Below are 22,709 nucleotides of genomic sequence, written 5' to 3'. Positions count from 1 at the left end.
AAAGAACAAAATTGGGGATGCGGGAATCGGGTTCTCCTACGACAAGCCTTCAGCGTGTACATGAAAAGGGGGCTTGATCACACATTCCCAGACTGTAGCCGTCATTAGGCCTGTCCCCCTTTAAAGGAAAGCCCGCGATTCTCGGGTCCACGAGGAGGGGCGGGGCGAAATGAGGCTATTTGCAGATATATTTATACAGTCACATATAAGTATATTTATTTATTATTTTATTTATGAACAATTTCTTATATAGCGCAGCATATTCCGTTGCGCTTTACAATTGGAGACATTAATAGAACAAAACTGGGTAATAACAGACAGATATATAGATATATATATATAGTTTCAATGAGTGGAAGAAATTTAAGCGCCACCTGGATTCAATTATACAGAAAGATATAGGTAGAGCCACTTATCTAAATGAACTTTCCCATCCGGTTATAGGTGTCAGCTATTTCAAGAAAAATAAGTAGTGGTAGTCTGCTATTAGGGGATTTTATTTTGACAGTGAACTTGATGTGCAGCAACTTAAGTGCTTAAATGTTAATTGGTATCTGTCTAGTTAGTAGTCAAACCCAAGATGTGAATATTTTTCACATAACCCTATTATGTGGTAATATTAAAACTGGTATCCAATCAAGTGATAAATAAATAATTAGACTAAAATTTCAACAATTGAATAATATAAATAAAGTGTCAGTGCATCTGTGCAAAAAGACATACTGTATATTAAGTGAACTAATGTGTATGTGCTAATATCAAACACAAACAATAACTCTCATATAGTCTATTATAATAAATATATAATGACTTATTATTAGGTATATACCAGGGAGACAGGTGTCATTTAAATAAAAAGATACAAAATGTATTTGAATTACAACATTAGATGAATAAATATAGGTTTTAAGGGAAATAAAAAATGAAGAATACACAATATAAAATCACATGCACAATGATCAATACAGTTTAAAAAGCTATTTCATTTTGAGCATGACTAGTGCAAGGTAAAGCAAATAAATAGATAAAAAGAATATATATAAGTGGCCAAATGCCAAGTGCTCATCTTGTTTGGTAATTTCTTGGGCAAGTTCATGTGAGGCAAGACTATGAAGCTTCCAACGCGTTTCATCTGATCCACAGACTTCTTCAAGGGACTATATATATATATATATATATATATATATAATATATATATATATATATATATATATATGAGCAGCAGATGATGCTCAATAGAGCCAATTGTATTACCTTGATAAAGATAAATAATAAATTATATTTGTGAATGTTCACCAAAAAAACGCAGTGTATTTAAAAGCACTCCCATCAACAAATTGGGTGCAGCTTAAGCCATAAAATAAATAGCAGTACAGGGACTGCTTATGTAAGCATGCAAACCATTGAATGGATGGGAGCACCTACTTGTGCTTTTTCAAATAGATAATTAATGTGCTTAAAGAGTCCCTATTGCACATATGAATAAATCAATATACCTCCAAAAAAATGCACTGCAAAGATAAAGTGCACCAGTATTCACATAAGTAGAATGCCATATCCGTATATAAAATTATTAGTCAAAATTTATTAAAGTGCCCATAAAACATATAAAAAAAAATTTTTGGTAACAAATAGAAGAAACAAACAAGAAAGAAAACAAAATCTCATAAAAGTTACATCCTGAAAGTTATAAAATGGAGCAATAGGCTTATCTCAGTTCAGTTAAGGAGCTCCATTGTTAGGCAAAAGGAAAGTTCACAATGCGTTCCAGTGGGTGCAGGGTGTGCATTGGGTTCAGGGGGCCCTGCACCGCACACCGTGCACGCAAACTATAGTTGCATCGTGCCAGCAAGCGGGTCCCTCCTCCACGGCACCATCTTCCCAGTGACATACACTTGTCTTGGTGCCCACCCAGGATTTCACAATCCAATATTCACTCACTGTATCAATGCTGCACTCACAGGACATTTAAATGTAGAAAAGATTACAGACCAGTAGTTTTATAGCATTACAACAATTCAGTCTTTATAAATTAGACTTTCTTCAGGGACCACAGGATTATACAGAAACCGCAATATAAATAAAACGGGATGTAGTTATGATACTGACAGGGGAATCCCGACAAGGGATTTAAGATAGGCGTCGAAATACCGATGCCTTCTTAATCCCGATGCTGAAACGTCGAAGGATGCCAGCCTGAACAAGGCAAGTCCGGGGCGCCCTTAGCGTTAGCCGCAGGGGGCGGGAGGGTTAGGTTTAGGGAGTGTAGCAGGGATAGGGATAGGTTTTTCTTTGGGGGGGGTTATGGTTAGGCACTCCTAGAGGGGAGGGATAGGTTTAGGCACTAAGGGGGAGGGTTAGGTTTAGGCACTAAGGGGGAGACTAAGTTTTAGGCACTAGCGGGGAGGGTTATGGTGCGTGGTGGGGAGGGTTAGGATTAGGCTACAAAAAGGGAGGGTTAGGATTAGGGGGTAAGGGGGAGGGTACCCTCTGGTGCGAAAATTTCCGTAATTTTCGCATGCCGGACTTTTGTCCGACATCGCTGGTATTCGCGCTCTTCCTCGCTTATCCCCGTTTCTAATTAGAAATCAGCGAAAACGGGATCCAGCGAAACGCAAACAGGCGAAAAGTGCTGTCAGATTTGGAGAAATCAGCCTGAGACCCCCCAAAAGATGCACTGACATTGGGGATCACTATAGATACCCCCGAATAGGCCTGCAGAAGGTATTTGGGGTACTTAAATGCTCTCAAAAGCTGCTAATTAGCATCTTTGCAGAAGTGATGAAGAATAGTATTTTGCAGTTTTTTGGAAGAAAATAAGTAGTCCCAGCAAATTTGGGGTACACAAAAATGGGTGCAAGCTTATTTTAAAGTTGCTAAAGTGAAGTTTTAAAAAACATAAAAAATCCACCTGCCGCAACCACATGCAAACTTATAAACACCTGGGGCATACTTGGGGACCCCCCTGGAGTCTATTTCGCTAGTTTTTAAATTTGTCCCCCAACTTTGGACTTTTTCGCCCCCAAAATGAAAGTACTTTTTTGGGGTGATCTAAAGTATTTTTTAAACTTTTTTTTGACGCAGTTTACCTTTGGGGCACTGTCCCAAGGGTGCAGGGATTTTTTCCAAAGTTTGCACCCCAAAACCCCAATTCTGGACTTTTTTTCGACACCTATTCATAGGCGAAACTTTTTCGCCGGTTCCATTGCATTGAGTTTCCGCACCGACGAAAAGTCTCCGGAATTGAATAGGGAAGAAACTTTTTGCGTGGCGAAATGCCGTCACTCGCGAAACTTTATCGCCGAAAACGTTTTTTCGCACCTAATTGAATACGGGCCATAGTGAGGAACAAGCTAAATATTTTTCTGTACCTCAATACTGGTTTGGCATAATTACATATCACTAAATAGCTAGGCAATAGACCTAAGTAACTGAAGCTACAAAAAGTAAATGTACATTAGATAAGCCAGACAAAGATAATGCATGAAAGGCCTTGCACATTTGTGTACTATTTATTTCAAATGTAGTGAATTTGTGTTCCTGACAGCGACCCATCCTGCAAAAATGAAAACATTTCTATTTAGAAGCATTGACCCTGGAGGTTCCTTTACCCCAGTGAAAAAAGAAGCAGGTGAGGCTCTGTCTAGCATTTTTGGTGTAGGTTCTGGCCAAAGGAGGAATGACTGATGATAGGCAGACTTCCTAGCTAACCGAGATTGCAATATTTCAAACTTGTCTCCTTGTCTTGGCTTTATAGTTTCGGGTGGAGAAGGGAACATTTGAGTTCTACTGGCAGAAGATGTTGCATGACAAAAGAGGCAAAATGTACTAAAACAATAGATACTGTAATAAAAACAGCATTTTTAATACAATGCAATATGTCATATTTATGGATTTCGTCATGACCCCTCTCTCTCCACAAACCTAGATCTACTTCTAGTTTGCAGAAGTGTCTCCCAGATAGTTACTGTACATTGGCTTTAATGTGCATTGTGGGAGAAATGAAAAATTATGGTGCTTTGTGGTGCATGTCTATGTATATAAATCACTAATATAAGGCTGCACAAACACACATTTTGTTGTGTAAAGATCACAGATAAATTTAGGTTGCAACATTAATCCTTGTAAATTCAGTCACATATGAAATCCACATGGTGCATAGCTAAATTGTATTTACTTTATGTACATAATGATGCAGGTTTGCTTGGTACAAACAGCAGATGTAGACAATAAGTTAAATTTGATTTTTAAGGAATTTATTTTAAGGAATGAATCAATACATGCACAAGGTTAACTGCTGTTGCAAATAGCACACTCATGACAACAGCCACATAACTCCCACCTTGCCTGTTTAGATGGTAAAATTCCAATTGTAGGGCCTTGTCCCAGCAGTTAGGACCTTTGCAGTGCAGGGTTGTTTTTGGGGAAGTGAAAGAAGTTGGGGCACGCTGGTGCTTCAGAAGTGCAAAGCATGCCGTTTGGTGATATGGTAAGCAACAACGTTCCATTCCTAGTGATGGACGAGACTGTTGGGAGGTGTGTCCCACTCCCTGTCAATGAGCAGTTGCTGCGTGCCAATGGTATTGACAGCTATGCAGGAGCATTTTTTGGGGAGGTGAGGGAGCTGGGGACCATTAATCACTTTAGAGGCACAAGACATGCCATCAGGTGATATGGCACGGTGAATGTCTCCATAGCGGCTCACATGCATTGTACCAAGGACAAAGATAAAATTATTAGGTATGCAGTCTAACTTTATTTATACAGAAATTCATTGTGTTTTTAGACATAAATCACAATGGGCATACTCTTGGTGTTTATTTTGGGCTTATAAAAGCTCATAATTGTGATGGAAAAGATTATGGGATCATGGTAAAATGGGATGGAATGGAATGTGGCCTGTGGACTGATTACACAATGAAAGTAGATAAAAAGAAGTATGTCAAGCACTACACCAGTGTCAAATATTGTGCCTAAAAGTATGGTATTCCTTACTCTATAACAGAGTAGTGGTATGTTCAAAAAGCCTAGCGTTAGTAAGCTTAAACCAGTGTATTCTATTAATGAATATACATACAAAATCCAATAATTAAAGCATTAACTTTACTATTGAAATTCTTGAAATGGATAAATAATTGTGCAAATATCACATACCATATGATATACATCAATTAGATACTTATAGCTTATTAAAATTATTGGCAACACTGTTGGTATTGAAATGTGTTGCTAATACGAATAGGTGCTGACTGTGTGTCAGGTGAAGTAATAATGGTAGAGTCAATGTCCTAACAAGTGAATGGATCACGGCATCCCGTGACCTCTGAAAGTCTTTGTCCAATGATTGGTAGTCCCAAATGAAAAAAATGGAAAATATTCTTTACGATTCGTGCTGGTTGTTGCCCGGGATGTCTTCATGCTTGAAGGGGGGGCAAGTGTCTGCGTGATCAGTGTGTTGGCCCGGACCTGCCGCTGACACCAGTGGTCTGTGGCAGCGCTGTGCTTCTATAGGAAGTCACACACCGCTGTATTTGTTTCATACACAATGAAAGTACCATGTGTCTACCTGCATGCTCTTTTCAAGTTCATGGGTAATTATTGCTTATGTATTTTTTTTATTTCCAGTTATTTATTTTTTTAGTTCATGGGCAATATAATATCTATTATTATTTAAGTGACTTTAGTAGGCTTAAGACAAAGGGCACATTAGTGGAATCCCATTCACATTTGTAAAACACAAGGTAACTGACATCTGTATGTAAAATTTGGATGTTTTAAAATTTCGGAGACCAGTACAATTCAAAAATATATTTCTTTACATTTTTATTGCTACACTGTGATATGGTTTTTCACTTTATTGCTACGTTTAGTGGAAAACAAGTAGGAATTACCTGCCAGAGCTGTAACTAGACATTGATTGCCCTGGGAGAGAGAACACTACCCCTCCTCCATTTTTTGGATTGTGATAGAAGGCACCTGTGAGACAGACCTAATTATGGATTGTTACTCTGCAGTTTGTCCCCAGCCTGTATTTATTTACAGGACATCGACAAATATTATTTAGTCAAAGAGGCACTTTGCTTTCCCAAATGGTTCCCTTTTAGTTCCCTCAACTCTCTGCTTACCATTACCGTCTGTTTACATTAGGCCAGAGGTGTGTTACTGTTACCCACAGTCAATGCATCTTAAAAATCCTTGTGTCACAGACCCAGTTCCAAGATACTGCAACCTCTAATCTTGGTCTGTAACTTTGTCAAGATCAGCACACACGAGCCTGCATGACATGGGTCTAATGTTTGCTAACTACGAGTGTGTAACAGTGCTATCATAGGGTTTCATATTTCAAAAACACCAGCATTTGGCAAGTGTTTAAAATATGTTTTGACTACAGTAATGAGGTGATGTAATTGGATGATCTTGGTACAACAACATAAGAATATTTGATAGCAGTTTCCAAGTGCTGCAACCACTTTAGTCATTTTTGTGAGAAAGTGCATAGGCTAATCTAGAGTGATATTGAGGGATGTGCAGCATGAACTGGGTCAAGCTCCTGACAGTCCCCCAATATCAGAAGAGTTGACAGACTGGGCTTCTTTTTTCCTAGGTTCTTGCAGATTTGGCTGTCTGCTGTTGGTGGTGTCTTATGCTCATTTGTTGCTTGGCCAGATTCTGGCATATTGGAACCTTCATTTAGAAAACCGATATGTACTATTCACCTCCCGGGAAGCCAAACAATTAGTGAACACTCTAGGCCTCCTTCCTGCAACATGTACCAACATTACATAAATAGCTTTTCTGTTCAATACTGATCTATAACCCCCATCCAGCCTCAAAATGAAAATAGAATGCTACCCCAACCAACCCTTGCATTAAATGAGTTGAGTACGGGATGCTTGCGCTCTGGATCCCGGCACTCAGAATCCTGATGCCAGCATCCCGACTGGGTTACAATCACAACAAAAGCTGGTATACTATCCATTACCCTACACCTAACTCTCTCTCCCCGCAGCCTAAACCTATCCCCCCCGCAGCCTAAACCTAACCCTCCCGCCTCCCCGCAACCAAACAGTAACCCCCCCAGCCTGACCCTAACCCTAGTGCCTAACCCTAACCCCAAACCCTCCCCCTAATCCCAGTGCTTACCATAGGGATGCCAGCGATCTAGGAGCTGGCGCCAGGATCCTGATTGGTGTCTGGAGTCCGGCACCAGCATTCTGAGCGCCGACAGTTGGGATATAAACTACATCCCCAAGAAATAGGTAACATTCACGTTTACTAAAAAGTCCTGTTTACCCCAAACAAGCCCCAACATTCACTTTTAACAAACAGGCCTATTTCCCTCCAGACAGACATTAGATTAAATTAGCAGCATTCATATTCAACAACTATCCCTATCCACCCCAACCAACCCTAACATTAATGTAATAGCATTTCTATTTAGTAAATAGGCCTTAATAGCCATGGCAAGCTAACCAGCATTAGATAATAGTCCCGTGACCCCATCTCTTAAGTCTTTTAAATAGCCCTTACCATCACTCCAGCAATAAAAAGATCCCATTCTCACCCCAGCATTATATTAATAGTCCCATCACCACTCTACAAATAAATAAAGAGCCCACACCCTCACCCCACCAATAAATGAATAGCCCAATCTAAATTAAATTAGGAGACCTCAAAGATACCTTTTTCCATTCATTTTGAGATGCACATTGAATAGTGTCTTCACATTTATAACTAAATGCAAATGCTTCCATCTAAGTATAAGAAGATGTAAGTCAATAATACGCGTCTATCCAACTTTTGTATTCAACCTGTTGAACAAAGATTATGTCATGGTGCATTGCCAAGCATGCATTGTCATCTAAAGATTTTTGACTATCATGTAATTAATATTTTCACTATACAATTACAGTACAAAATACAAGGTAATTGAAGAGGTGTTGTAGCAAAGGCACATGAATGAGCTTTTCCCGACCATACCTAATCCTGTCATCCATATCTTTAATCTGGAAATTGCAGGTTTGCACATCAGTACTGCTTTCATATCTGTTCTAACCCATCATTATACTTCAACATGTAATACAAGATTAATTTGGCAATAAACCAAGTTTATTAAATCCCTGATTGTCTGTCCACACTTTTATAACAGGATTTGTCAATGGTTAATTTTAGGTGATATTAAGTAATAGTTTCTAAGATGCATTATTAGGAAATATTACGTTATTGTGTACTGTCAGGTTATGGCAATTAAGACTGCTTTAAAACATTAGTTGAAATACAGGATGACATTAGTGAATCTAAATTCCCTTTTTAAAATCAACTGTATAACAAATGAATAACATTTTCTCAGACTAGCAAATAAATGTATATGTTTCCATTGCTATAAATTACAGTATAAGGCAGTTTCATCCATTGAAATCTGGGGATGCAAAATGAGAAGCCTAGTCTGTTGCTTTTAACTCTCAATCTCAGTTTTATTTTGGCCTAAGGCATAGTTGAGGGTCTCATGTCAAGGGAAGATTACAGCTTGATATATGCTAGGTTCAATAGATTCAGATTTGGTACTTTCAGGTCTATTTACTACTATGTGTCGCAAACAAAAACCTCTATAATAATCATTTATTGTTGCAATTTACTAAGAACATTTTGCCAGGACAGCTGACCGAGGGCCTGATTCAGCTTTGGGAATAGAGTAAGATATAGGGGCCTATTTATCATCACTTAATTTTCATAAAAGCAGGTGAAAAAACACATTTTCACCTGCAATTGTGAAAATTAAGTTATCGGGCCATTCATTAAGCAGGTAAAGCAGGAGATATCACAGATATCTCCTACTTACCTTCTTTTTGCGGAAAGACCCGCTCTTCCCATACACTAGTATGGCGACAGAATTCATCAAGCTCCGAAAATATAATATTTTCGGAGTTTCACTGCGGGAGCATTCGCCATCTTCAGCTGGCGAATACCCCCACTTGTGGATCACTACCTGCTCTTCCCTATGGGAAGAGGGTCCGAGTTGCGAGAAGGGATCCTTTCGGATCCCTCCGCCCCTGTCTGGCTCCTTCCACCGGACGTCGGGGCTCTTGTGCGCATGCGTGACCCGTAGGTCACGCATGCGCTTCGCCGTCACTGCTCCGATGGGAGCATTGAAAAGATTCACTGCTGCGAAAAGAAGCAGTGAAGCCGCTCGTGCGGGCAACTGATTTCGCATCACCTGCCACCGCGCCGGAGCAATGATGAATTGCTCCGGTGGCCGCGGCGAGTTACAGTGTTAATTATCGGGACCCCGATAATTAACATCATGTTTAGGCCCCATAGCAAGTAACTGTACATCTTGGTAAGACCATGCTGCACTGCAGGTGGGGCAGTTTTAAAATGTGCAGAGAGATTTAGATTTTGGAGGGATGCGTCCAAACTGACATCAAAATTGCAGTGTAAAAAAAACGCTTTCCAGCATTTGTGGGCTACATGCAAAAGCAGTCAGTATGTAACGTACATGGAAAAACAAAATGACGTATTTGCAGCCCTTGTATTGCAACATGGTTTGTCCAGGTCCACAGTTACTTGATATATCTTACTCTATTTCCAAAGCTGAATCAGGCCCTGAAAACAGAAGCCTTTGCACTTTGTGTGAACTAGATTTGCTGGTTCAAACATGTATAGCGGACTGGAAGCCTGGTTTCATTTTCCACATAAGAGAGATGTAAGAAAACTAAATTAACAACCCCCCCCCAAAATTAATCATGATATAGTGGGAACAGAGAGCTGTGGTCTCTATGAGGGTGGCCTCTTCACTTCCCAAAGACCATCAGACCCAAACTGAAAGCGCTGGGCTCTCCCGGCAACCCCATGATAATGCTTACTGAGGTAATGGAAGAATATTGTATCACTTTTGATCTGTTTGTTTTGTATGTTACATTTCAGAGCTAGCTATAATGCTATCGTCGCAAACCCTCCAATCCCGATGCAGGAACGCCGGCTAAGGAGTTATGACAGGCGTCAAGATACCGACACCTCTCATAATCCCGACACCGGAAAGTAGAACGACGCGGGCCCGACCGAGGTAAGTATGGGCGCCCGTTCTACTTAGCCGAGGGGAGGAGGTTTAGGTTTAGGGCCCCCCTGAGAAGGTTAGAGTTAGACTAGGGGATGGCGGGGTAGGGTTAGGCACTAGGGGGGGAGGTTAGGGTTAGGCACCCCCCGGGAGGGTTAGGTTTAGGGAGTGGGGAGGAGGGTTAGGTTTAGGCACTAACGGGGGAAGGTTAGGGTTAGGCACTAACGGGCGAGATTAGGGTTAGGCACCCCTAAAGGCGGGTTAGGGTTAGGGGGGGGAGAGGGGAGGGTTAGACTGACTTACCTGCGCTGTCGGCATTCTGTCCTGCCGGGCTCTCCCTGTTGGGGTTTGAACCAGCGGTTAAACAGTCGCCGGTAAAACAATCCCATGGTTAGCTCTAATAGCGGACTCACTAGCATCATCATTGATACTAGGTAAATCCCTGTACTAAGAATATTTTATGCATCTTTCTCTTAATACAAAAGGGCAACAAAAATAAAGAAATAGAGGGTTGGAGTGCCTTTAATCTTTTTAGAAATTGTGAGTAAACCTTAGTGAGGATTTTCGTGTTTATTAAGCATTGAGTTCAAGGAATCGTTACAATTCATTTCTGATGTATGAGAAATCATTTTGCTTATGTATGAGTGGGACTGTGTTTACAAGAGGATAAAATAAAAAATCCTTTCACTGAACTGACTGCATTAGGTTTACTTGTAGATTGGGAATTATTACAGTTCTGTAAATCTGATATCTAGTTACAAATATTTAAGACTCTAGAATGTATTTCCCCTATTTAGCTTTATAATTATCTGGACATGTCAATACTAATTTTCTGTCTTCCTATTATTTTAGGTAATCCCAGGGAACTGGGTGGGGCAAGAAAGATGCCGCTTGTTCAGTATTAACAGGATGAAAGGTTACCATGGGGAAGGCAGCCAATTACAGCCTCCATGTCATTGTATCCCCGAAACCCGAGAGAGAACATTGGATTTCCCTCGTCCAGACTTCCGCAAGTCCTATCCCCGCAGCGCCTCTGAGTCTTGTTCCTTTGATCTGCACTATTGCCCTTCTAGGAGTGCCGGCGTGATACCAGATTGCCCTGGTGGTTCTTTGAGCATGCCAGAGCCCCGGTCCTCCAGTGGTGGCACCTACCCCAGAATGCACCACAACCCCCAGCAGTTTGACTGTGATGAATGTATGGCCATTGCTCACACCTCCAGCAAGATAAATCGCCTGCCTCCAACTCTGTTGGACCAGTTTGAGAAACAGTTGCCCCTGCACCATGATGGTTTCCACACCTTGCAGTACCAACGAACCAGCACCACAGAACAGCGCAGCGAGAGCCCAAGTCGCATTCGCCACCTCGTGCACTCAGTACAAAAGCTGTTTGCCAAATCCCACTCCCTGGAGACACCCTCTAAGAGGGAATACAATGGCACCAGATATGAGGGACGTGGGGGAGAAGGCTACCAGCACTCCCAGCCTCGACATATTAAGAGGAGTAAAAGTAAAGACCGCAAGTCAGAACCTAAGCACCGATCAAAGATTGCAGGGTGGTGGAGCTCTGATGACAACCTTGACAGCGACAGCAGTTTTCTGGTGTCGGCACGTCATGCCATGGAGCACGGAGCTCCCTTTGGAGTGGACACTCCTGAAAGTGCCTTCAGAGACTTAACCTTGAAGAGTCTAAAGGGTGGAGGTGGGGACGGCAAATGCCTGGCTTGTGCTGGAATGTCTATGTCTCTGGATGGGCAGACACTTAAAAGAAGCACGTGGCACACAATGACTGTCAGTCAGGCACGAGAGGCCTATCCAAGCTCAGGCAGCCACCACCAGGACAAGATGCTGATGCTTCAAGAGGCCAAGGGAAAGGAGCGAGGATACCATTACTTACAGGTAGGCACCAAGACTACATTAACAATAAATATGTTTTCACTCCGCTCAGAAGGTTATTAACAAAGGGCCTGATTCAGCTTGGATCGCAATTGCAATTGCATCTGCGAATCCTGACAGAACGCATCTGCTAATATATGCAGATGCAGCCACAACCTTATACGTGCATAGAGACGCCCATTGCTGCCCTCTCTTCTGCGAGCACACGTGGCAGACCAGCTTACACATCGGGAACATCGGCCACCATTGATCACTTGTGGCTAGTCTGACCTGTCTCTAATTCTGCGAGTTTCTGCAATTGCAGAGATTTCTTGTGCTGCGGAGGTGATCGCACCGCCTAAATTATGGACGTCCATAAAACCACGTCCAAATGGTAAGATACACCTGCGTTTTTAAAACCACCCCACCGTCACCTCCCCCAAACGCTTGCTACATGTCAATCATTTCTGCGTGACGCTGGCTTGCAGGTGCTATTACAATGAGATCACAGTGCGATCGCATGCATGCACTGTTATGCATACACGCATGCGCACATATTAAAAATCGCTCGGCTGCGTTGATGTTTGAAATTGCGATCCAAGCTGAATCAGGCCCAAACTTGTGCAAATTTTCTTTTGTAATGTCATACGCCTATATTTACTGTGTTGAGCCTGTTTGCACATGGTTTAAGGCTCCAGAGGGTTGAAATCCAGCATTCCCAGATTGGAGATTAGTCAACAAGCTACTGTCCTCCTATGACTTAGTATTTACATACTGGAAGTGATACACATAGGGTTGGTGTATATTTATAGGAAAGCACATTTTTTTAGAGGATAATTTACTAATGTAGTAAAAAATGTTAAAATTAAAAACATAACACATGAAATGAAGACAGTAATGTAATAATCGTACTATCATGATTTCATTAAGATACAGTATATATAGACTTATTCGCAGAGACACTTACCAAAAGCATTAAGAGCATGTGCACAGTGCACCGACAGTATGTTGTATAGGCAAGGCAAACAGATATGTGCATTTGACATGATCTGCATTTATGCAATTGTTATGGTTAGTACGTTAGTTATGGTTAGTAAATTACTTACAGTAATTGGAGAAATGTAATGAACTGCTCTTTGTGAAAATCGCAGATATTCACAGATTTTTGCTGCGGGATTTAAAGCAGCGATTTGTATTTAACAATTTCAGTCTGGTTTTGCCGCAGAAAAAACAATTTCCTCTTTAACTCCAGCATCAGAAATGACCAAAACTCTGCAATTTTGATGGTGTAAAATCAATGTTTTCTTCTGATGATAGTGTTTTCACCATTCAATGGTGGTTTTCTGATGACAGCCGCCATTAAATGGTGTGGAAGTGATGGCCGTTCAATGTGAAAATACAGCTAAATACAGCTGTTTAACATTGAGAACGGCTACGGATTTTTATTGCGCATGTGCAAACATGTTTTTTTTGCACACGCTTGAATTATAACAATGTTTTTTCCATCAAATTATATTGATGCAATGGTTAGTTACCATCACATCAAAAGTTTCGATGGTGGAAGCCCAGCCTTCATTTGATGGCAAGCATCCAGGGTCCATCCCTAGGACAGTGGGGGCGATTCAGACCCGGACACAAAGCAGCGCACTTTCTCAGCTGTCAGGGGCAGGTATGCAAATTCCGTGACCACACGGCCAGGCGTAAGGAACCCCCCAAAGTCTTAGAGAGCGACGGCAGAGCGAAAGTACGCCGGTGTAAAGACGTCCACTTGTCTTTCTTAGCACACGTCTATGATTATTCAGTACCATCGAGAACCATCAGAGCTGCACGCAGCCCTTGAGGTAGACCGTACCCTGCCACAAGTATTGCAATCACTGCAGGCTGAAATACAACCAGGTGACGTGTACAATGACGCTTCCATGCTAATTATGCATGCCCATGAAACGCCGTTAGAACACACAGGCACGCCTGCGTTCACACATCCACACCCCCGTATTCATAGACCTTCTCCTGACACCACCCACAAACGGCACTATCTGTCACTCAAGTTAGCTCTCAGTCTGTGTATTACGAGTTCACGATTCCCGATCGCAGTGACTGGCTTCCGCACGCGTATTGCGACACATACCCAAGCGCAAACGGACAACAATCGCCCATAGCGAGCGATCGCGGCTTAGCGTCTGGGTCTGAATCAGGCCCAGTGTCCTCACAAAGCATTTATTGTCATGCTGTACAACTCTGATATAAAGAAAAGGAGCTCTGGATTACTTAGCCTTTGAAGACCTAACTCTCAATGTATTCAGATTTACGATGAATAATATATTATTTGCAGTTTGGTTTCTGACCTTACATGTCACATTCTCTACTCTGAAGAGATCCATAAAGTTATTGATATGCATGCTGTGAAGCAGTGTTTCTGTGTTTAATGCTAAGCAATGAGCATATTAATCTTTATTCAGCTATAATGCAATCAATGTATATGCAAATATAAATATAAAGTATGCTACAGAGGAAAGTGGAATGCAGCACACAGAGAGTTATTGCTGAGCCCTTTAAATATATTTCCAATCACTATTTGCGAATGCAGCAAGGGAAATCACAGCAATATAAACCATTAACCGATGAAAGACTGAGGACCCTGACGTTGTGTGCAAAGATTGACCTTACGCTGATGATATTGTGAATGTTGCCTTGTGTGAATGTTGTCGTATGTAAATCTCATTGCTGCCTGCTTGTGCTTGGTCGTGAGTACAAAGTAGATTTCCAAAATGCAACATGAGTGCTGATGGGTGCATGTGCATGGTCAGTACAGCATGAGTACCTGTAAGTAACTAAGTATTATATATATATATATATATATATATATATATATATATATATATATATATATGCTTTAACAGTGATTCGCTGCATATGCAGTTTCCTATATGTTTCTATATGTGCATAAAGATATAAGTATTTCAGACACTACGTGCTTCTGTGTAATGATTTTCTGTCTGCTGCTTAATATTAAAATAATGATTGTAACATACTAATTTCTGCATGATTTCAACACGTTTTAATTGTCATTTCACCATTGATCTCAAAGGGAATAAAAGTTTGTTATTTAATTTTACTTACTGTAATTTTATGCAGTCATTTGTATAACAAAATAGTTCTTAAATGTTTTAAAGGTAATAAATTAAAAGACTTGTTGCTGTCACATAACTAAACACCACTAATGAGTAAATTAATAATGTATAAAGCAATTTGTGCATCATAAATCTGAGTGAACAGATCTTGGACACTTCTTTATGTACACTGTTTGAAGGCTTCTTGCTGCACAAAAAAACAGAGGAGGGGCTAAAACTGCACAACATCATTTTAAACATAATAAGTGGTGCTACCATGCTGAGACTTGTAGTGTTATGAAGTAAATAGAATATGCTGGTGCACAATCTAAACAATAGATATAATAAACTCTGCAAATAACATAGTGTATGTATATTTGAGATCCGGCACTCCCCCACAGTTGTAGGAGAAACCCCAACAGTGGGGGAGGCGGTCATTTTGGCCCCGTTTCCTGCTTCACAATGCTGGTAATCTTGGCATTGCGTAGCGAGGCAAAAATTCCGCAAGTGCGTGACCACGCCACCCGCTCCGCCCACAAATGCTATGTAAGCTCTCCAGCCACGCCCCCTGCTATGCCGATCTAGCTGCTCCCTCACGGAAGGGGCAGCCAGAATGATAGCAACCTTGAGGTGCACCCCATCAGATGGGTCCCTAACATTACCAGGGCTGTATTAACAGCAGTGTGGGCCCTGGGCAAAGCAATGCACTGGGGCCCCTACCCACCCATTCACGGGAAAAAAATTTAACTGGTCAATAAAATATATAATAAAAGGAGATATATATAATATTCAGTATGACACAATAATTATGCGCATTACCAACTATCTACAGTGTATATGCTGCCCAGAACAATGATATGACACAGCCACCATATAGTACACAAGAGAGCCTGCTGCCCGTATTGGTGCCATCTATTATAGCCTGGTGGTATTTATTGGTATTTATTGCACTTTTTTTTTTAGTTTTAGTGGGAGTGGAGAATGTAACATCCATTCCCAAATCCAAACCCTAATGAAGGGCGCAATGCCCAGTCCAGAGACCCTGTCGAGGAAAACAGCCTGACTCTTACCTGCCGGGTCGGGATGTAGTGGCTCGCCTGGCTGAGGAGTCCTGACCCACCTGACTCTTGAGGACTCCGAGGCTGAGACCGGGACGACGACGGACCTGACGGATCCTCCAGTGACCAGTCCAGCACCAGACAGAGTTACTACGCGGCAAGCGGTACCAGCGGCTGAGTAGCACACTTGAAAGAGCCAGCAACAGCTGGCCTGGGCGGAGCTGCTGAGGCTCGCGCATCAAGGCAACCAGTCAGCAGTCGTCTCTCAGAGAGACTCTGTCTGACTGGCGCTGGCGGATGTAGTGGACAGGACAGTGTAACGTACTGGTCAACCGCATTGGTGGTCGCTTGTCACAATGGGGGCTGGGCAATCGGAACACAATGCTTAAAAAAAAATAAAAAATTACCAGCTGGCCACGGCTGCAGGGGGGCTGGTGGGCCCCTTGAAGCTTAGGGCCCTTCGGCAACTGCCCAAATAGCCCAATGGAAGAGATGGCCCTGAACATTACTAATACTAACATATTGTCAATTTGCCAATTTCTCACCCCTATAACAATAGTGCTTTTGCTGCACCTGATATATAACCATGCTGGCTATGTGTATATTCTAGAGATCAAACCCAGCTAAATTTGAGCTCTCTGAGGCGATTCGAGCCGGACTTGGTTATTGCCCTCGGGCTAGGATCCAAAAACGAGGCAAAACTTCATCTTCCAGGCGTTGGATTTTGCATGTTTTGGATTGCATATAAAAGTCCCTCCCTCGTGCACAGGCACCATTTCACACAGGAGATCCGACGGATCAGTTTAGACTGCACAGTGCCACTAAAAGCTGGGGCACTTTGTCATTTAAAAACACTATTAGGAAGCATTGTGTTCTTTTTAAAGGGGCACTGTATGTTTCAATTAAAAATGGCCATTGAGGAGAAGTGTATTGTGTGATCTTCTGTCATTTGTTCAAACTTTTTTTTTTTTGTTCTAAAACTTGTGTGTGTTCAGGGCCAGGCAGTGGCACTGTGTTAAAAAATAATGTTAAGTAGGTGCCGTGCCACCGCATTAATAATATGAGCGCTGTGAGTCGCAGTGTGAAGTTGTCTTTTTTTTTCCCTAAAACTTGTGTGTGTTTAGTGCCAGGCAGTGGCTTTGTCTTAAAACTAACATTTAGAAGGTGCTGTGCCATTGTTAATATCAGCGCTGTGAGTCGTAGTGTAAAGTTTTTATTTGTTAAAAGAAAGAAAAAACTTTTATTTTCTAAAACTTATGTGTGTTCAGGGCCAGGTAGTAGCCAGGTAGTGGCACTGTGTTAAACAATAACTATCAGTAGGTGCAGTGCCACTGCATTAATAATATAAGCACTGTGAGTTGCAGTGTGAAGTTGTAATTTGTTTAAATAAAACAACTTTTTTTTTTATAAAACTTGTGTGTGTTCAGGCCAGGCAGTGGCACTGTCTTAAAAAATAAAATTTACTAAGTGCTGTGCCATCGTTAATAGCTGTGAGTCTCAGTGTAAAGCTATCATTTGTTAAAAAAAAGATCTTTTTTTTTTCTAAAACTTGTGTATGTTCACGGCCAGGCAGTGGCACTGTGTTAAAAAATAATGTTCAGTAGGTGCCGTGCCACCGGTAATATCAGCACAGTGAGTCATAGAGTGTGAAGCTGTCATTTGTAAAAAAAAAATTAACTTTTATTTTTAAAACTTGTTTGTGCTCAGGGCCAGGTAGTGGCACTATGTTTAAAAAGCAGTAGTTGCAGTGCCACTGTTACTAGAAGCGCTGTGAGTCGATATGGATCACTATCAGTAGATAGAAGAGCAGGATCAGCAACCAAGTACTAGTGATACAGCTGCTGCCAGTCATGAGGATACTAGTATTTCAACATCTACTAAAGCTGGTACCAAGGGCATAGAGGGTTTAAGATAGGGCATTTGAAATCAAAACAATATTTCATAATGTTAAAGGAAAAAAACAACACCTTTAATAATAAAAGGAATGTTTACTGCCAGTGCTGTGAGTTGCAGTGGCAAGGAAAGTCTCAGGCCTTGGCCTTTATTTGCAAGTTGTAGTTCTAGAACTTTCAGTCAGACATCTTCTTCTGTCCCTCATATTATGATGCAACACCTTCTCACTCAGAGTCAAGAAGAGGTGTCAAAAGTAAAACAGGCAAATCAGGGCAGAAAGAAACCACTAAGGCAGAAGAACAAACTGTGTGTTCAGAAATGTCACAAATCCCCGAGGAGAGTCTAAGGGTGTCCACCAGTGCTATGTGTGAGTCTGACATTTCTGATACTGAATTGTAGAGCAGCCTCCTTCCACCATTCCTGCACCCTCTGCAAATGTGAGTGTGTGTCAAGATGGTGACATAGAGATTAAGGATACTATTGTGGAAGTGCAATTGGGTGAGGGGAATATTAGTGTATCTGATGCTAAAGAGGATGTTGATGATGAGGATGATGTTTGTGTCAAAATAAGTCAGCCACCAGTGGCAGCAGTTCTTGCCCGTGATAAAAAGAAGGCCTTTTTCATGCCTAGGCAAAAGACCAAAAAAAGTCACCTCTTTTGTGTGGAATCTGCACTGTTTGTGAAGCCAAAGTAGAAGTAGGGACATTAACCATCTAGGAACCTCCTACCTGTTACATCATTTGCAGTGAGTTCATGCAAAGTTTTTGGAAAATGCTGAAACATCTGCTAAAATAATAAAAAGCAGTCCAGCTAGTACCCAGGTCTCAGCTAGATCCCAGCTCATTGTCAGGTTGTGGCTTAGGATTGGCCGTTACTCACCTCAGTGCCAGCTTCCCCTGACCTCTCAAGCGGTCAGACGCCAGGTGCGGCAGCGAGTGACGCACTGAGGATTATACCTGGGGTCTTCTAGGACATCCATGTGCTCACTCCATGATTTCGTTCCTGCGGTTACAGTCATGGGCACAGCCATGACAGTCTACATCACCTGATTTCCCTTTACCCAACGGTAGCATTGGTTTCTGTCAGCTGATGCTATCCTCCAGTGGACTGCTACCTTAGGGTATTTAGCCGGGCTCCAGACAACAGGAAGTTGCCTGTACAACGTTGTTACTTCCAGTGTATACTGCTGTTGCAGAGTTCCTGGTTTCAAGCTCCTTTCTTCCAGTGATACTCTTCTAGTGTTACCCACGGTGTGTGTGTACTCAGTACGTCATCCGAGTACTATCTCTGAAGTGTCATCATCCTGTGCCAGTTCTGAGTCTGGAACCACAGTGTGTGTACTTAGGGCCTGATTCAGATCCGCTCGCGAGCGCACCACGGGTCGATGGTGGACCATTACCATGCGTGCGCGATCCCCGGAGCGAGTGAGAAGACGGGGCGGCCGTCGATGTTGATCGACAACTCGCCCCGCTTTGTAGGCGGGGAGGGGGGTGGCTACACAAATGGAGGCGTTCTCGAAGGAACGCCTGCCGTTTGTGGGTGGCCCTACTGACATTACTAGTGATGTCAGTAGTGGACTTCTTGTTCTATAAGAGCAGGAAGTCCACTCGGGCTAGCGAGACCTGAGACCCGACCACAGGGTCTCCTCGCAAGCTCGATGGTCGCGATAATCGTGACTATCGCCAGGCCGCACGCACACGCTGTGGATGGTCACCCACAGCTGTGCAAGCGGCCTGGAGGCCGGTCAAAAAAAAAATAGGGACGCCCTGATTCAGAGCGAGCGCACGCAAATAGTGTGCGCCTCTAAATCAGGCCCTTAGTATGTCATCCAAGTACAAACTCCTACTGCTATTCTCCTGTGCCAGTTCTGCGTCTGAAGCCACGCTGTATGTAATTAATACATCATCCAAGTACAATCTCCTAGTGCCATTCTCCTGTGTCAGCCCTGCGTCTGGATCAACAGGGTGTGTACCCAGTACATCAACCAAGTGCAAAACTTCCAGTATCATTCTCCTGTGCTTTCGCTGTCATAGAGTTCTTCCATTTCCCACTTGTGCCGGGTACCTGACCAAAGGACCGCGACCGGCTTGCTGGGTGCAGCACAAGCCCAAATCCTGCTTGGAGGGGTAACTGCTGAACACCTCCCAGTAAGTTAGACTCTGCTCCTTTGGTCAGGTCTAGCCAACATCCGTTACTTGCGGATGAGGAAAGCATATATCCAGGAGGCTCCTCGCCCCAGGGGCTTGAACTAGCCCCGCTAGTCCCCCGGGCCCCACAAGTGTAGAGCAGACCGCAGTGAGAGCGTTCTGCCCCACACAGCCGCCAGCTGTGTTTTTTTTTTTCTGGCATAGCACAGGGTGGGGAGTGTAGCTACTATATACTATATATATATATATATATATATATATATATATATATATATATATATATATAAATATATATATATATATACTGTATAGGGGGGGCCATTACTGGGGGCATGTTATGGGTGTGGGGGGCCGCCACTGGGGCACTGTATAGGGACTACTACTACTGGGGACAATGTATAGGGGGGACTAATACTGGGGGCACTGCATAGGGTGGACTACTACTCTAGTGTCCACCCTATGCAGTGCCCCCAGTATTAGGGTGGACTACTACTCTAGTGTCCACCCTATGCATTGCTCCCATTAGTAGTCCCCCCTATGCACTCAGGGCAATGCATAGGGGGGACTACTAATGGGGGCAATGCATAAGGGGAACTAGTACTGGGGGCACTGCATAGGGTGGACTACTACGGGCACTGCATAGAGGGGACTACTACTGGGGGTACTGCATAGAGGGGACTACTACTGGGGGCAATGCATAGGGGGGGCTACTACTGGGGGCACTGCATAGAGGGGACTACTACTGGGGGTACTGCATAGAGGGGACTACTACTGGGGGTACTGCATAGAGGGGACTACTACTGGGGGCACTGCATAGAGGGGACTACTACTGGGGGTACTGCATAGAGGGGACTACTACTGGGGGCAATGCATAGGGGGGGCTACTACTGGGGGCACTGCATAGAGGGGACTACTACTGGGGGCACTGCATAGGGGGGCTACTACTGGGGGCACTTCCTGAAATTATGGGGGGCGCCAGTCCATTACCTTGCCAGGGGTGCTCGGATCCCTAGATACACCCCTGAGGTAGTTTAACTGGCTCCTCCCCTATCCAGGATTCTCTACAAGAATCCTTGAGTTCTAGGGCTGCTGCTGCTGCTGGGGTGAATCTTTATCCCAGAAGGGGACCAAGAAGACCGTAAAACAATCCTTTGCAAGAGGAAGCAAGTATGAAAGCAGCCATCCAGTTACACAGCGGATCACTGATGCAAGCAGCCTATGCAAGCATTAGATCTGCATCCAATATCTGCCATCAATACATGTAGTTTTAGACAGTCAATTTAGATCCTGTGTCCCTGCTCCCAAATTCCATTTTACAAGCAATTCCTTGCCTGTACTGGGACGCTAAAAGAAAACTATATCTTGGCCTAGAAAATGTCATTACACCCACTATCCACTTAACCACAGATATGTGGACAAGCGGTACTGGTCAAACGAAAGATTACATGACTATAACAGCCCACTGGGTTGGTGTATCGCCTTCAGCAGCAGCAGCAGCAACATTTAACACACAGTGCCAGCTCATTCAAAAACTCAGAGTCATAGCAAAATGGCTTACCCTGCTAGGACTCTTCTCAGGATTTGTCATTTCCGATAATGCATGTAACATTGTGAGAGCATTACAACTGGGTGAATTTGAACACGTCCCATGTTTTTCCCACACAAACTTGGTGGTACACTTTTTTTAAAAAAATGAAGGGGGCATGCAGGAGATGCTGTCTGTGGGCTGAAAAATTTCTGGACATTTTCGGTATTCAGCAACCGCATGTAGAAGATTGCAGTGGCTGCAAAAACAGTTCAGTTTTCCATGCCACCAACTGAAGCAAGAGGTAGTGACCAGGTGGTATTCCACTCCTTATATGCTTCAGCGAATGGGGGAACAGCAACAAGCCATCCAAACCTACACACAAGTCATGACATAGGGAGAGGAGGGTAAATGTACAGCATAGTGGAGAATACTTCCATTTTATGCAAGCTACTGGAACCATTTGAAGGCGAGCTCAGGGAGGACAGAAACCTCCCGTGGAGCAGAAGGGAGGACAGAACCTCCCTTCTGCTCGACGGGAGGTTTCTGTCCTTCCTGAGCTCGCTTTAGGACACCTGCATTACAGTTTGACAGGTGCCCTTCTGCTCCACGGAAGGTTTCTGTCCTCCCTGAGCTCGACTTAGGACACTTGCATTAGGTTTTACAGCTATCCAGTTTTTGTGACTAATTTCTTGCATGCCAGACTTCTGCTTGCTTGTGACCTTGACCTTGAACCTGTACCTGGGTCCCTGGCCTCTGCCTGAATTACCATTTGTGTTTCTAGGCTTAACAAAAGGATTAATAATAGAGATGTGCGCCGACCCCGTGTTTTGGTTTTGGATCTGGATCTCCCCTGGTTTTGGATCTGAATCTGGTTTTGGATTATTTTCCTCCGTGTTTTGTTTTCGTGTTTTGGTTTTGGATCTGGATTTTTTCTTAAAAAATCATAAAAACAGCTAAAACCACATAATTTGGGCCTGTTTTTGTTCCTACAGTATTATTAACCTTAATAACAATGATTTTCAGGGATCTTTAGGCATTTTTAACCA

General features: G+C 42.9%; 1 protein-coding gene across 2 annotated transcripts in view; it reads left to right on the top strand.

The window, feature by feature from the left end:
- The window catches only part of DLGAP3 (DLG associated protein 3), a 500,666-nt gene that overhangs the window by 294,093 nt on the left and 183,864 nt on the right, over positions 1 to 22,709 (top strand). For both annotated transcript variants that reach the window (XM_088451181.1, XM_088451182.1), the window contains exon 3: positions 10,907 to 11,950. In XM_088451181.1, coding sequence (XP_088307307.1) covers positions 10,964 to 11,950 — 987 coding nt within the window. In that variant the 5' untranslated portion in view covers positions 10,907 to 10,963. The remainder of the gene's footprint in view (positions 1 to 10,906; positions 11,951 to 22,709) is intronic.

Source organism: Taudactylus pleione, unplaced genomic scaffold, assembly GCF_031769625.1.
Source record: "Taudactylus pleione unplaced genomic scaffold, aTauple2 ptg000539l, whole genome shotgun sequence".
NCBI lineage: Eukaryota > Metazoa > Chordata > Amphibia > Anura > Myobatrachidae > Taudactylus > Taudactylus pleione.
Note: the sequence above shows the minus strand (reverse complement) of the source record. Positions and strands in the feature narration are given on the sequence as shown.